We start from the raw sequence: 12,785 nt of genomic DNA on the forward strand, positions 1-12,785 counted from the left end.
TTAAACTCAGGTGCCCTGATTAGCCAGCCTGCCTTAATTGATTCTAGTAGCTTCTTAATTGGCTCCAGGTGTCCTAATTAGCCTGCCTGCCTGAATTTGTTCCAACAAGTTCCTTCTTGTTCTGGAACTGCCGGTTACTTTACCCAGGGAAAATGGACCTGCTTAATCTGGGACTAATATATCTGCCTTCTAACACTCTCTTATGGCTAAGATCTAAGGACTGTCTATTAAATTGAGTTTTGGAATGGGGGGCTGGAATAGGAGCTTGCTCTGTCCACCTCATGCATCGACCTGGTATTGCAGTGTCTCCAGGAACTGTGCAAAAGCAAAAACAAACCAAAAAAAAACCACTCTCCTGTAGCCCTCTGGCCTGGAGGGAGAAGGAGGGAGAGGGCTGCTGCTCCCGCTGCTGATACTGCTGCTGTTAGGCCTTGGGCTCTCCCTGCTGCTGCTCCAGCTGCTCCCCTGGCTAGGCCAGACACTGCGCCCCCCCCCACACCCCCGTTCTCTGCTACCTGGTTGCTGGCCAACTGCTGGACCCCCCCACCCTCGGGTGCTGCTACTGCTCCAACTGCAGCCCCTTGGGGGGGGGGCTGCTGACCCGCTCCCCAGAGGGGGGGAGTGAGGGACCCCAGCCCCAGCTGTTGCTGCTGTGAACACCACCACCACCTGAGGGGTCCTTTCTGCCTGCCTGGACCACCACCTGGAGTTCCTGGAGCTGCTGCTGCAGCTGCCTGGAGCTGCTGAAGCCCCGAGGAGGAGGAGAAGGGGACCATCTACCAGTGGGGGAGCACCTGGAGACTTTGCAGACCACCGTGGAGGGGGCCTTTGGAACTGAGTAACTTTCGAACTGTGCTCTTGTGGCGGGGGTCTTGACTGTGTTTGTAGGGACACAGGGGTGTGGTGTGGAGTTGCCCCCCGATCCATCTGTGTGTCCCCCCCAACCCCCACCGCTGCCACCACCGCTGCCCCCTCCACCACCCCCACTGGCTGTTTACCATCTGCCTCAGCTCCTGCCTCTGGACTCAGCTGCTTGCTTGGCTTGCCACACCCCGATTCCACCATTTGGGCCAGAAACAGCAGCCAGCCAAACTGACTTTGTGCAAGCGCACATGCCCCCCCCCCCCCCCCCGGACTGCCCACCCCACAGCTTTTCCTGCCCCGCCCGTTTTCCCTCTGCAGCCTTTGTTTGTTTGCCCTGCCCCAGCCTCTGAAGCTAACCCCTTGGTTTCCCTGCCCTAACTCCAGCCCGCTTAGCCCCTTGCTCCGTGCGCCCATGCCCCCTCCCATGCACTTGTGCCACTCCCCATTTTAGCTTAAACCCTCTTCACTGCACCCCCAATGCTATTGTATCCCCCCTCCCCCAGTGCAGCTAGAGGAGCCGGAATTCCACCCCACGTCGGCGACTGACCCCTAACCCCTGTTTTGTCCCCCCCCGTCCAGCCCTCCCTTCTTGGCGCCCTCCTCCCCTGCCTGCAGCCTAGCGGGGAGGAGTGGTCGACCTGCTTCCCCTTTCCCCTCCTCTTTCTGGTGTCTCCCCTTCCCTCCCTGCTCACGATGGTGGGGGACGAGACGGGTGGGGCCCCTCCAGCAGCCCCAGCTACCCCTCCCCCAGCCCCAGCTACCCCTCCCCCGCCTGCCCCTCTGTCACCCACCCAAGCCTCTACCTCCGCTGCCGAACCACCTGCCGCTGCCCCTGCTGGGGCACCAGCAACGGCGGGCACCGGGGTGACCTCTGCTGCTGCCACGTCCCTCCCCCCCTCAGATTCGGGGGGAGCCCCCCCAGCCGGCAGGAAGGGCCAGGGTAAGAAGAAGGGGAAGGGCCCCGCCAAAACGACCAGGCCCTCCATGGCAGGGGCTGCCCCCACTGCCGCGGCCCCACCACCGGCCGTGGCGTCCCTCCCCGCTGTTCCCCCCACCAGCTCTGCGGGTGCCCCTCCCCCGGCCCCCAGGGCGTACGCCCAGGTGGCAGCAGCCCCCCCGTCTGCCACTCCGTCATCTCTCCCGCCCACCGCCTCCGCGACCAGCTATAGTGGCCAGGGCCCCTTCCCCACCATGACCAGGAAGCACGGTGTCCGTTGCCTCCTGGTGCCCGCCTCGCCCCACGTGGAGACCTACGTGCGGGCGTTGGTGAGGGTGGTGGGGCCCACGGCCATTGTGGCGGCCTCCAAAATGTACGGCAAGGTCGTCTTCTTCTTCGCATTGGAGGCCGCTGCCCAGGAGGCGGTGGAGAGGGGCCTGGCGGTGGGGCAGGTGTTCGTCCCCCTGGAGCCGCTGGAGGACCTGGGCGTCCGCCTGGTCCTGACCTCCGTCCCTCCCTTTCTTCCCAATGCCGCCCTGTTACCCGCTCTCTCCACCCTGGGGAAACCCATCTCTGTCATCAGCCCTCTCCCACTGGGCTGCAAGGATCCCGCCCTCCGTCACGTCCTCTCGTTCCGCCGGCAGGTGCAGCTTCAACTGCCGCCGGCGGTGCGTGAGGGAGAGGCGCTCGAGGGGTCCTTCCTGGTCCCCTACCAGGGGGCCCGTTACCGCGTGCATTACAATACAGGGGGGCCCGGTGCTACCTCTGCCGGGCGATGGGGCACGTCCAGAGGGACTGCCCCTTGGCCCGGCAAGGAGGGGCATCCGGGAAACCCTAGCCCCCAGCAGGGCACCAGCACCATCATCGCCTGAAGCCACCCCTCCTCCTACCCAGCCCACCACTGCTCCCGCTCGGGCCCAAGGGACAGCTCTCCCAGTACGCCCAGTCGAGTGGGAGAGCCCCGCCCCTGCTGCTTGCAATCTGGCGGGGCCCTGTCGAGGAGGGTGCGGCAGGGTCCCTGCCGGGCATGGGAGAGGTCCTGCCCCAGGGGAATCTTCCCTCCCTCGTGCTGCCCCACCGTTACCCCCCGAGTCCCTGAGCCATCACCTCTGCCCCCTGACACGACCCCTGCTAGCCAGCCCCCCGATGATGCCATGGAGGGCTGGGCCCTGGTCCGGGGCAAGCGGAAGGCTCGAGCTCCGCTCCCCTCATCCGATGCGGAGGCCCCCCGGAAGACCAGGAAGGGGGGCACCGATGCTGAGCCTTCTGCTTTGCCCACGGGTGTGTTCCATCCACCGGTGTCGGCTGGGGAAGACGTGGCAGCACCGGAAGGCAGTATCTCCCCTCCACGGGAGTCCCTCCCCTCTGAGGCCCGCGAGGGAGCCCCTCCTGCCTTGGTACCATCTGAAACCTCTGTGAGCCGCGAGGCGACCGTCGCATTGGGTGCCGGTGGGGAGAACCCCGGGGTGGCGGAAAGCAATCTCACCTCCATATATGAGGAGATCGAGGCCCTAGGTCTGACCCTAGTCACCCAGGGGGAGGACAACCCTATGCCAGCGGGCCTCGATCTGGGCGACCTCACTCCAGGCCCCCTTTTCCCATGCTCCCTCCCCCTAACCATTGCTTCCGCTCCCACCACCGAGGAGCCCCTGGACTCCTCCATCAACCCGGCTGCAGAAGGCACCCCGCTGACGGCGACCGAGCCTGTTCAGGCGACAGCCAGTGCCACGCGGCCGGGACCCGAGCCACCAGGGGCACCCCTCGTTGGTGTGGAGCAATCAACCTCCTTCCCGGGCGGGGGCCCTACAGAAGACAGTCCACCTCCTGGTGCCGCGGCTGCCAAACCCACCATAGAGCCTGCGCCCGGCATCACTGAGAGCCCCCTCCCCACCCCGCCAACCCTTGAGCCTGACCAGGAGGTGCCACCACCCAGCTGCTTGGCTTCTGGAGCCCAGAATCTCACCTCTGCCCCTGCCCCTGTCCCTAACCCCGGCCCTGCCCTTGATCCACTTCCCGCGATGTTATTGCCACCCCTGGGGCTGTCTCCTTCCCGTTTCCAGCAAATGACCCCCAGGGAGCGGCCTTTGTGTTTCCCTGCCCCGACCTACTAGGGGCTGCTGTCTGCCCTCTGCCGCCCCCTATTGCCCCAGGATTAGAGGCGGGCCATGTGGTGCCAGCCCATCAGGCGCCCTGTCAGGGGTCCGCACCCTGCCTGGGCGGGCCACGGGGCTGTACCAAGGGCCCCGTCAGGATGACCAGGAGACAGTAACCCCACCCCCCCATTGGCTGCGAGAGGAGCTGCGGCAGTTTTTAGAAGACGTCCATGGCTCCCGCAACAAGGTACAGCTTGCTCTCCAGCGATGGGGAGACTTTCATCAGATCCTCCGGGCCGCAAGAGCCCTTATGGGGGAGGGTAAAAGGACTGGGAAGCAGGCCGCTGCAGCCTACCAGCGGGTCCGTGGCTTCCATGACTTGTTGCTCACATATGGGGTAGGTCACGGTTTGCTGCGTGGCCCAATGGGGGCTGCGAGCATCCCTGCCAGCGAGGATCCCCCCCAGCCCTCCTCATGGCTCCACTCATCTTCGCAACATTGAACACCAGGGGCTGTAGGATGGCTCTCCGCTGGTCCCAGGGGTTCTCCTTCCTTCAGGAGGGTGGGTACTCTGTGGTCTTCCTGCGGGAGACGCATACGGATCCGGCCGCCGAAGACAGCTGGCGGCTGGACTGGGGGGACAGGGTCTACTTTAGCCATCTCACAGTTCATACAGCTGGAGTGGCGACCCTCTTCTCCCCCAACCTACGGCCCGAGGTGCTGGGGGTCGCCGAGGCTGTGCCAGGCCACCTGCTGCACCTCCGGGTCCGTATGGAGGGGCTCATGGTCAACCTTGTTAACATCTATGCCCCGACATCGGGCCCGGAACAGCTGCAATTCTATCAGCAGGCATCCGCCTTCCTCGGCACCTTGGAGCCTCACGAGTGCCTGGTCCTGGGCGGGGACTTCAACACCACCCTCGAGGAGCGGGACCACTCAGGGACCGAGCAGTGCCCGGCTGCCGCGGACACCACCTGGATGAATACCACTCCCTGGTGGACATCTGGCACGACCACCACCCGGATGACATTTCCACGTTCACCTTTGTCCGGGTGGAGGCCCATCGGTCGCGCCACTCCTGGTTGGACCGCATTTATTTATCACGCTTCCACATTTCATGAGCCCACTCCTCCAGCATCCGGCCGGTCCCATTCTCTGACCATCATTTAGCCACCGTGACGGCCTCCCTCTGCGCGGAGAGGCCGGGACCGGCCTATTGGCATTTCAACAACAGCTTGTTGGAGGATCTGGGCTTCATGATGTCCTTCCGGGAGTTCTGGCTGGCCTGGCGAGGGCAGCGGCGTGCCTTTCCCTCGGCGTGGCAGTGGTGAGAGCTGGGGAAGGTGCACGCCTGGCTCTTCTGCCGTGACTACACCCGGGGCGCCAGCCGACAGAGGGATGCAGCGATAGAGCAGTTGGAACGGGAGGTCTTAGAGCTGGAGAGGTGTCTGGCCGCCAGCCCCAAGGATCCGCCCCTCTGCGGAGCGTGCCGGGAGAAGCGGGAGGAGCTCTGGGCCCTCGAAGATCATCGGGCCCGGGGCGCCTTTGTTCGATCCCACATCGTCTCCTTCAGGAGGTGGATTGCGGCTCCTGCTTCTTCTACGCCCTGGAGAAAAGGAGGGGGGCCAAGAAACACGTCACCTGCCTTCTGGCAGAAGACGGCACCCCCCTCACGGATCCAGTGGAGATGTGCAGGAGGGCAAGAGCCTTCTACCAAGCCTTTTCTCCCTGGATCTGACCGATCCTAACGCTTGCAGAGTGCTCTGAGGGGAGCTCCCTATGGTCAGCACGGGCAACTGAGACTGGCTAGAGCTGCCTCTCACTCTGGCTGAGTTCTCGGAAGCCCTCTATCGCATGCCCACCAATAAATCTCCGGGCATAGACGGGCTGACCGTGGAGTTGTACCACGTGTTCTGGGATGTCCTCGGCCCAGACCTAGTCACCGTCTGGGCCGAGTCTTTGCAGAGCGGGGTTCTTCCTCTTTTGTGCAGGTGAGCCGTGCTCCCCTTATTGCCGAAGAAGGGGGACCTCCGCGATTTACGAAATTGGCGTCCCGTCTCGCTCCTTAGCACGGACTACAAAATCGTAGTGAAAGCAATCTCGCTGCGGCTAGGGTCCGTGATGGCGGACGTGATCCACCCAGACCAGACCTATGCTGTCCCGGGTCGCAGCATTTTTGACAACCTATTTCTAGTCCAAGACCTTTTGGAACTCGGGCGTAGAGACGGTCTGTCGTTCGCCCTCCTGTCTCTCAATCAGGAGAAGACGTTCGATAGAGTAGACCATGGGTACCTCCTGAGCACTCTGCAGGCGTTTGGATTCGGACCTCAGTTTGTGGGTTTTCTCCGGGTGCTGTACGCCTCCGCAGAGTGTCTGGTCAGGCTCAACTGAACCCTGACCGAACCAGTCAGCTTCGGGTGAGGAGTCCGGCAGGGGTGCCCCCTCTCGGGCTAGCTTTATGCTCTGGCGATTGAGCCCTTCCTCTGTTTCCTCCGCAGGAGGTTAACGGGGTTGGTGCTGCGGGAGCCGGAGCTGCTGCTGGTTCTGTTGGCGTATGCTGGCGATGTGCTCCTTGTGGTCCAGGACCCAGGGCGTCTTGCCGTGGGTGGAGGCTTGCCAGGCCATCTAATCGGCAGCCTCCTCCGCTCAGGTCAACTGGGTCAAGAGCTCTGGCCTGGTGGTCGGGGACGGCTGGCAGGCAAGCTCCCTCCCACCCGCGCTTCAGGCCATCTGGTGGAGTGCGGGTCCGCTGCTCTATCTCGGCGTTTACCTTTCTGCCACACACCCCTCTCCGCCGGAGACTGGCACAATTTAGAGGGCAGGGTGATAGAGCGGCTCCAGAAATGTACAGGACTACTCCGGTGCCTCTCCCTTAGAGGGAGAGCACTGGTGCTTAATCAACTAGTCCTGTCCATGCTCTGGTACCAGCTCAACACCCTGGTCCCGGCCCTGGGTTTCCTGGCCAACCTCCGGACATTGATTCTGGAATTCTTCTGGTCAAGACTGCACTGGGTCCTTGCAGGGGTTCTCCATCTACCCCTGGAGGACGGAGGGCAGGGCCTGAAGTATCTGCACACTCAGGTCCATGTCTTCCGCCTCCAGGCCCTGCAGAGGCTCCTTTATGGTGCAGGTAGTCCGGCGTGGAGCATACTGGCGCACGCCTTCCTGTGCCACTTCCGAGGGCTCCGATACGACCGGCAGCTCCTTTAACTCCATCTGAGAGGTCTTCCACGAGACCTCTCTGGGCTGCCGGTCTTCTACCAGGACCTCCTCCGGACCTGGAAACTGCTTTCAATGACCAGGTCCATGGTGGCCACCGAGGGGGCAGATCTCCTCGCGCAGCCCCTACTACACAACCCCAGCTCCGTGTGCAGGTGGCGGAGTCCCCCTCGGTGCACCAGAGGTTGGTCCTGGCAGAAGTCACAAGAGTCGGAGACCTCCTGGACTACGACTGGGGAGACTGGCTGGATCCCCTGACGCTCGCTCAGCGCATGGGGCTCTCCAGACCTCATACTCCCCAGCGCGTATTTCAGAAGGTGAGGGCCGCTTTGCCACCCGCTGCTCAGGTTTACCTCGACCGGGTCCTGCACGAGGGCGCACCTTGCCCACCCTCCACCCCAGGCCCGCAGGACCTTTCCATCAGGCCCCTACCCTGTGGACCCAACCAACCCCCCTGCCCCTTCACCGTGAGCCGGCTGCACAAGCTGCAGCCGGTCTGCCTCCAGACCGTGCCAAGGAAACATCTATACACGCTTGTGCTCCACACCCTTCACGTCCTCACCCTCGCATCCCGCCCTGATACAAAATGGCGGGACCTCCTGCCACCTTTGGAGGGTGAGCAGCCCCGGTGGGCCAGCCTGTATTCCACCTTGGTCCCGAAGCCTGCCGGGGATATCAGTTGGCGGCTCTTTCATGGAGCTGTGAGCACAGGCGTCTTCTTGGCGCGGTTCACCCCTATGCCAGACACCTGCCCCTTTTGTGGCATGAGGGAAACCCTGGCACACATATACTTGGAGTGTGCCAGGCTGCAGCCCCTATTCCGGCTCCTCACGAATATTTTATTACGTTTTTGGTTACACTTTTCTCCTCACCTTTTTATTTATGCACTCCCTAACGTGGCCCCACAAAGTCATGGGACCTCCTGGTCAACCTCCTGCTGGCCCTGGCTAAAATTGTCATCTATAAAACCAGAGTGAGGAGGTTGGCCGATGGAGTCTCCTGTGACTGTGGGGCCTATTTCCGATCCTCGGTCCGTTCACGTATCTGGGCAGAGTTCCTCTGGGTGGCGTCCACTGACTCCCTTGACGCCTTTGAGGAGCAGTGGGCGCTGTCCAGGGTTCTCTGCTCGGTGTCCCCGTCCAGTTCCCTTCCTTTGACCACACTTCTGTCCCTGTTATTTCATTAGTTGTCTCCCATGCTCATTTGGTGTCCAGGTCCTGTAGATCCCCCTCTTAGGCTGTTCCCAATAGGAACACTTTCCTGTAGCCATCTGGCCTGACCCTGTCACATAAGGCAATGGAGAGACAAGCCAGGGCAGTAAGGGGCATAGATAGAGAAATATGTAGAGAAAAGAAAAACAGGTGCAGATGTGCTGTTGATCTGCTCTAGCTCAACCAGAAATTTTGAACTTGATGGCAGAGTCACTGGGTGAGCTTCTCTGGCCTGTGCTGTGCAGGAGATCAGAGGAGATTATCAGAGTGGTCCCTTCAGGCCTTAGAATCTGTGACTATTTCAGACATTTGGGGATAGTGCTTGCTAATATGTTTTTACATCAGAGCAGTTTTATTTGCTGAGGAGAATACTGTATACCCATTAGGATGGATTTATGCCCTTTGTGTTCCACATTCACAGCTGAGTGACTGCTATCGGGGAGTGGTGTTTGATGGACTAGAGACACTCTTTGCCCGCAGTATGCCTTCTGCTCTCCTTTGCCTGCTCAAAGCGATCAACAACCGGCGTTACATCTACATGGTGAACCTGTTCCAGGATTATGCTGCCATGAAGGCTAGGGAGAAGGCCAAGAAAGAGCAGGAAGGTGAGAAGGATTCTTCTGTGAACCCCCTGACACTCACACCTCTAACATGTCTGTGTGTCTGTCTAGACATTTCTAATAGTGGCTGTCAGCAAACTGGGGGTGGGGGGAAAGTTTTCCACCTCAGAAAATTTTGACCAAAACAAAAAAAAATTGTTTTCATCTGCATTTTCAACAGAAAATTTTGATTGGCGGCGGGGGTGGTGGTGGTGAAAATTCAGATACCAAAATATTTCAATTTGGAAGTGTTGCCGTGGTGCCTCATGGGAGTTGTAGCTAAGGTATCTCGTGCTCCCATTCTCCTTTCTAGGCTAGGGTCCCTGTCAGAGTTCATCTCCCATGATGCATCACAATCTCTCCTTTTGGAGACAGGAGGCAGTGCACCCTGGATGTGGTGCATAATGGAAGATGTAGTCCAGTTCAGGATCCTGTCCCTTAAAGACAAATGGGGACACAAGGTAACCAAGCTACAACTCCCATGAAGCACTGTGACAGAACATACAAGAGGTTTTTCGCAGGAGTGGGTGGCTGAGATTCTGTGGCCTGTGTTGTGCAGGAGGTCGGACTAGATGATCATAATGGTCCCTTCTGACCTTAATATCTACGAGTCTATGAATCCATGTTCGGACATTTGGGTTTTTGACAAAAATTGACTTTTCCTGCAGAAAGCAGATGCTTTTCTCAGAATGTTTTGTTTAGTCCTAAACCCAGTTTTCCATTGAACAGAAATTTTTTGACCAGCCCTAATTTCTAGAGTGCCTATCACCATATCTAGGCAGCAATACAAGCTAACAACCAGGATTCCCCTTTTGGTCATTTCACACAGTTACTGCAGCTTTTCACACCTGTATTCACATGATTTTAAATAGCACTTGAAAGGGTGTTTTATCCTTGGTCATAGACACAGAAGGGGTACAGCTTTGTTTGAAAGAAAAAACCGAGCTTCATCGGTGGAAGACTGTCCTGGCAGCTGGTGGCAGATGCTGGGCAGTCACTGCCAGGCAGCCCATGGGCAGAGCAGCGCAGGCCTGGCTGAGAGACTGGCAGGGAAACAGGGTGTAGGTGGACTGTTTTTAGGGGCATATTCTCAGAGCCTCCTAGGGTGCTGGGGACACCAGCAGTAGAAATGGGAAAGAGAAATTCTCATAGAAGAGATCGGCACAGTCCAGGTGCCTGGGATGAATCTGAGCTCTAGCTCTGGGGTAGCTATGCAGCTTGCATCAGGATCATCAAGTAGATCTGACTCTCTTATGGATTCTTTGGGTTCCTGCTGTCTCATGGGACATTACTCACGTAACTATGTGAAAAACTGCTGCCCTCCCTCCCTTAGCACCTGTAGTTTTAGAGCCAAAGCTGCCCTGGGATCCAGCTTCACAATGCACAAAATACAGTGCGGCCAGCAATGTAGGACTCACAGGATCTGTCTACGCTGCAGTGCAAGCCCAGGGCTGGCAGAATTCAAGTCAGCAGACCCAGGGTTTGTTAACCTAGAGCTTGAGCGGCTACACCCATTTGTAACCCCAAGGTAGGAATTGTTTAACCCTAGGCCCCAGCCTGGGGCTCCAGCGTCTACACTGCATTATGCGGGCTCCGTCCAGCCACCCAACTCCCGGACTTCCTAGCGCTCTCCTAAAACGTGGCCGCTCGTGGAGCAGTGTGGGGAAACTTGACAGTCCAGAGGTCACAGAGAGTTGACCCATGGGATTGTGGGATACTATTGGCAGATTCTCAGAGCACGAGTCCAGTGGGGCTGCATCTATGCTGCAAAGCAAGAGGGCTTGAACCCTAGGTCCCAGCTTGACTCAGGCTCGGACCCTCCACCCCCATGGTGTCCTGGGAGTCTGGGTCTGAGCCCTGGTTTAGTATGATTTGTGTGTGGACGGAAGGGGGGTAAAGTCTGAGTTCAAGCTCTGGGCTTACAATGCAGTGTATATGTACGCCCCCCCCCCCCCCCCCAGCACCTAACTCAGTGCCTGCTAATCGGAGCAAGGACACACACCTTTGTGTGACCCTGGGGCACAGCACAAGCTGGCTCCGGAAGAGGGCCTGTCCTGAGCACTGAGCTATGATTTCAGCTGGTGCATTTCTCTGTTTGGCTGCATGACAGAACAGGAACAGAAAGACGCCATTGCGAGGGAAAAGGCTCGTCTGCAGGAGATGGATGAGGAAGAGTACGATGCTCTCACTGAGGAGCAGAAAATTCAGTTTGATAACGAACTGCTCCAAGCGCTACGGGAGCGGAAGAAGAGGTGTGTGAACTGTCCCTGGACAGCCGCCTGGGAGTGCTACTCCACCCTCCACGTGGGACACTTCTGTGCTTGCCTGTTGTTTCTTTTCCTGCGCCATGCACTGACACTACCTGCTTTTCAGTTGGTTTGTCTGGTTTTACCAAGTAGGAGTCATGGTTCTGAGTGGGGGTGAGTGGGATGGCGGGGAGAGTAGCTCAGAAGCAACAGCAGGAAGTTCTGTTTCTCCTCAGTGGTTCAGGAAGTGGGAGGAGTAGCTCACAAGAGGTGATGGAGCCTCTGCTCTCACATAGTAGGAGACTCGTAAGGCCCAAATGACTCTCCTGCTTTTACCCATTGTGTAGGTTGTTGGCCAGAGGATAGCGTGCTGGATGGGGACTTGGGAGACCTGAATTTTAGTCTTGGCTAGGCTGCTGGGTAACCTTGGCAAGTGACTTCCCCTCTCTGTGCCTCAGTTTCCCCATCTGTAAAATAGGGATAATGATACTGACCTTCCTGTGTAAAGCACTTGGAGACCGGCTGATGAAAAGTGCTGGATAAAACTATGTATTATTGTGCTTTAATAATCCTAAATTAAGGACAACACTGAAAATTCAACTGTAACTCTTCTAGAGACACAGAGCTCCTCCCATTCCTTGAAAATCACATATGAACTATATTGGCTCAGTTTCACTGTTCTTTTCACAGTAGAGAAGTCCCTACAATGCTATTTGCATAGTACCCCTCTCATTGACTTAATATGCGTAGTGACACTGGCCATAAATATTAACTGTAGCCAAAGGAGTGTGACATAGAGAATTAGGTTCTGATTCAGGTAATCATCCTTATTCAGTAGGGACGCTTATGCATATGCTTAACTTTAAGCATGTATTTAAGTCCCATTTAAGTCAGTGGGACTCAGGGTCATGCTTAAAGTTAGGTACATACTTGAGTGCTTTCCTCAGTTGAGGCCAAATTTTGTTTCCCCAAAAAGAAGAAGAAAAATCAATGTGTTTGTTTTTAAATTGACATGAGCTCAGTTATATATTGTGTGGACTTCCAAGTGAATGGCTGCATTATTGACCTGGAAGCTCTGCAGACTACAGGAGGTGAGACTAGATGATCTGATGGTCTCTTCTGGCCTGAGAATCTATGGAGCAAGGCCTCAAGTTCAGACTGGTGTTCTAAGAGCCTAGATTTCCTAGGGCTGCGGCAGAGCTGAGAGTTTATGATGAGTGAGTTTTCTGTCTGCTTTACTGAAGGGAGCTGGAGAAGTTGGCTCGAGAGCTCGAGGAAAAGAAGCACCAGCAGGAACTGGAGCGTTTGCGAGAAGAGGAAGAGATGAGGAAGAAGACCAAGCGGTGGAAGAAGGATTCTGGAAAAGAGAAAGATGAGGCCTTGGGAAAGAAAAGCCAGCTGGGAGGCAAACAGGTATGTGGTTGGGCTAATAAAGATGTTTAACTCTGTCTCTGCACTGATCCTGTCATGTGACACAAGCCAGCACCACAGCAGCTGGAGGTTCAATCGCATGTAATTTGCTAGGCCAGGGAATCCGTAGCTCATGATGAATATATTACATGGATCTGTTCTTGAAGGCTGTTGGGAAACTTGAGCTCGTGCACCGCACTGTGCTC

At 57.6% G+C, this 12,785-nt stretch overlaps 1 protein-coding gene and 1 pseudogene across 12 annotated transcripts in view; both read left to right on the forward strand.

The window, feature by feature from the left end:
• The window catches only part of HYDIN (HYDIN axonemal central pair apparatus protein), a 451,680-nt gene that overhangs the window by 338,333 nt on the left and 100,562 nt on the right, over window positions 1-12,785 (forward strand). For all 12 annotated transcript variants that reach the window (XR_012664515.1, XM_048816820.2, XM_075118258.1 and 9 more), the window contains 3 exons: window positions 8,746-8,929; window positions 11,034-11,175; window positions 12,414-12,582. Coding sequence is in view for 11 of the 12 variants with exons in the window: in XM_048816820.2 (XP_048672777.2) it covers window positions 8,746-8,929; window positions 11,034-11,175; window positions 12,414-12,582 (495 nt within the window). In the remaining variant the exon portion in view is untranslated. The remainder of the gene's footprint in view (window positions 1-8,745; window positions 8,930-11,033; window positions 11,176-12,413; window positions 12,583-12,785) is intronic.
• LOC125620938 (U2 spliceosomal RNA) lies at window positions 177-328 on the forward strand (annotated as a pseudogene).

Source organism: Caretta caretta, chromosome 12 (assembly GCF_965140235.1).
Source record: "Caretta caretta isolate rCarCar2 chromosome 12, rCarCar1.hap1, whole genome shotgun sequence".
In the NCBI taxonomy this organism is placed as follows: Eukaryota; Metazoa; Chordata; order Testudines; family Cheloniidae; genus Caretta; species Caretta caretta.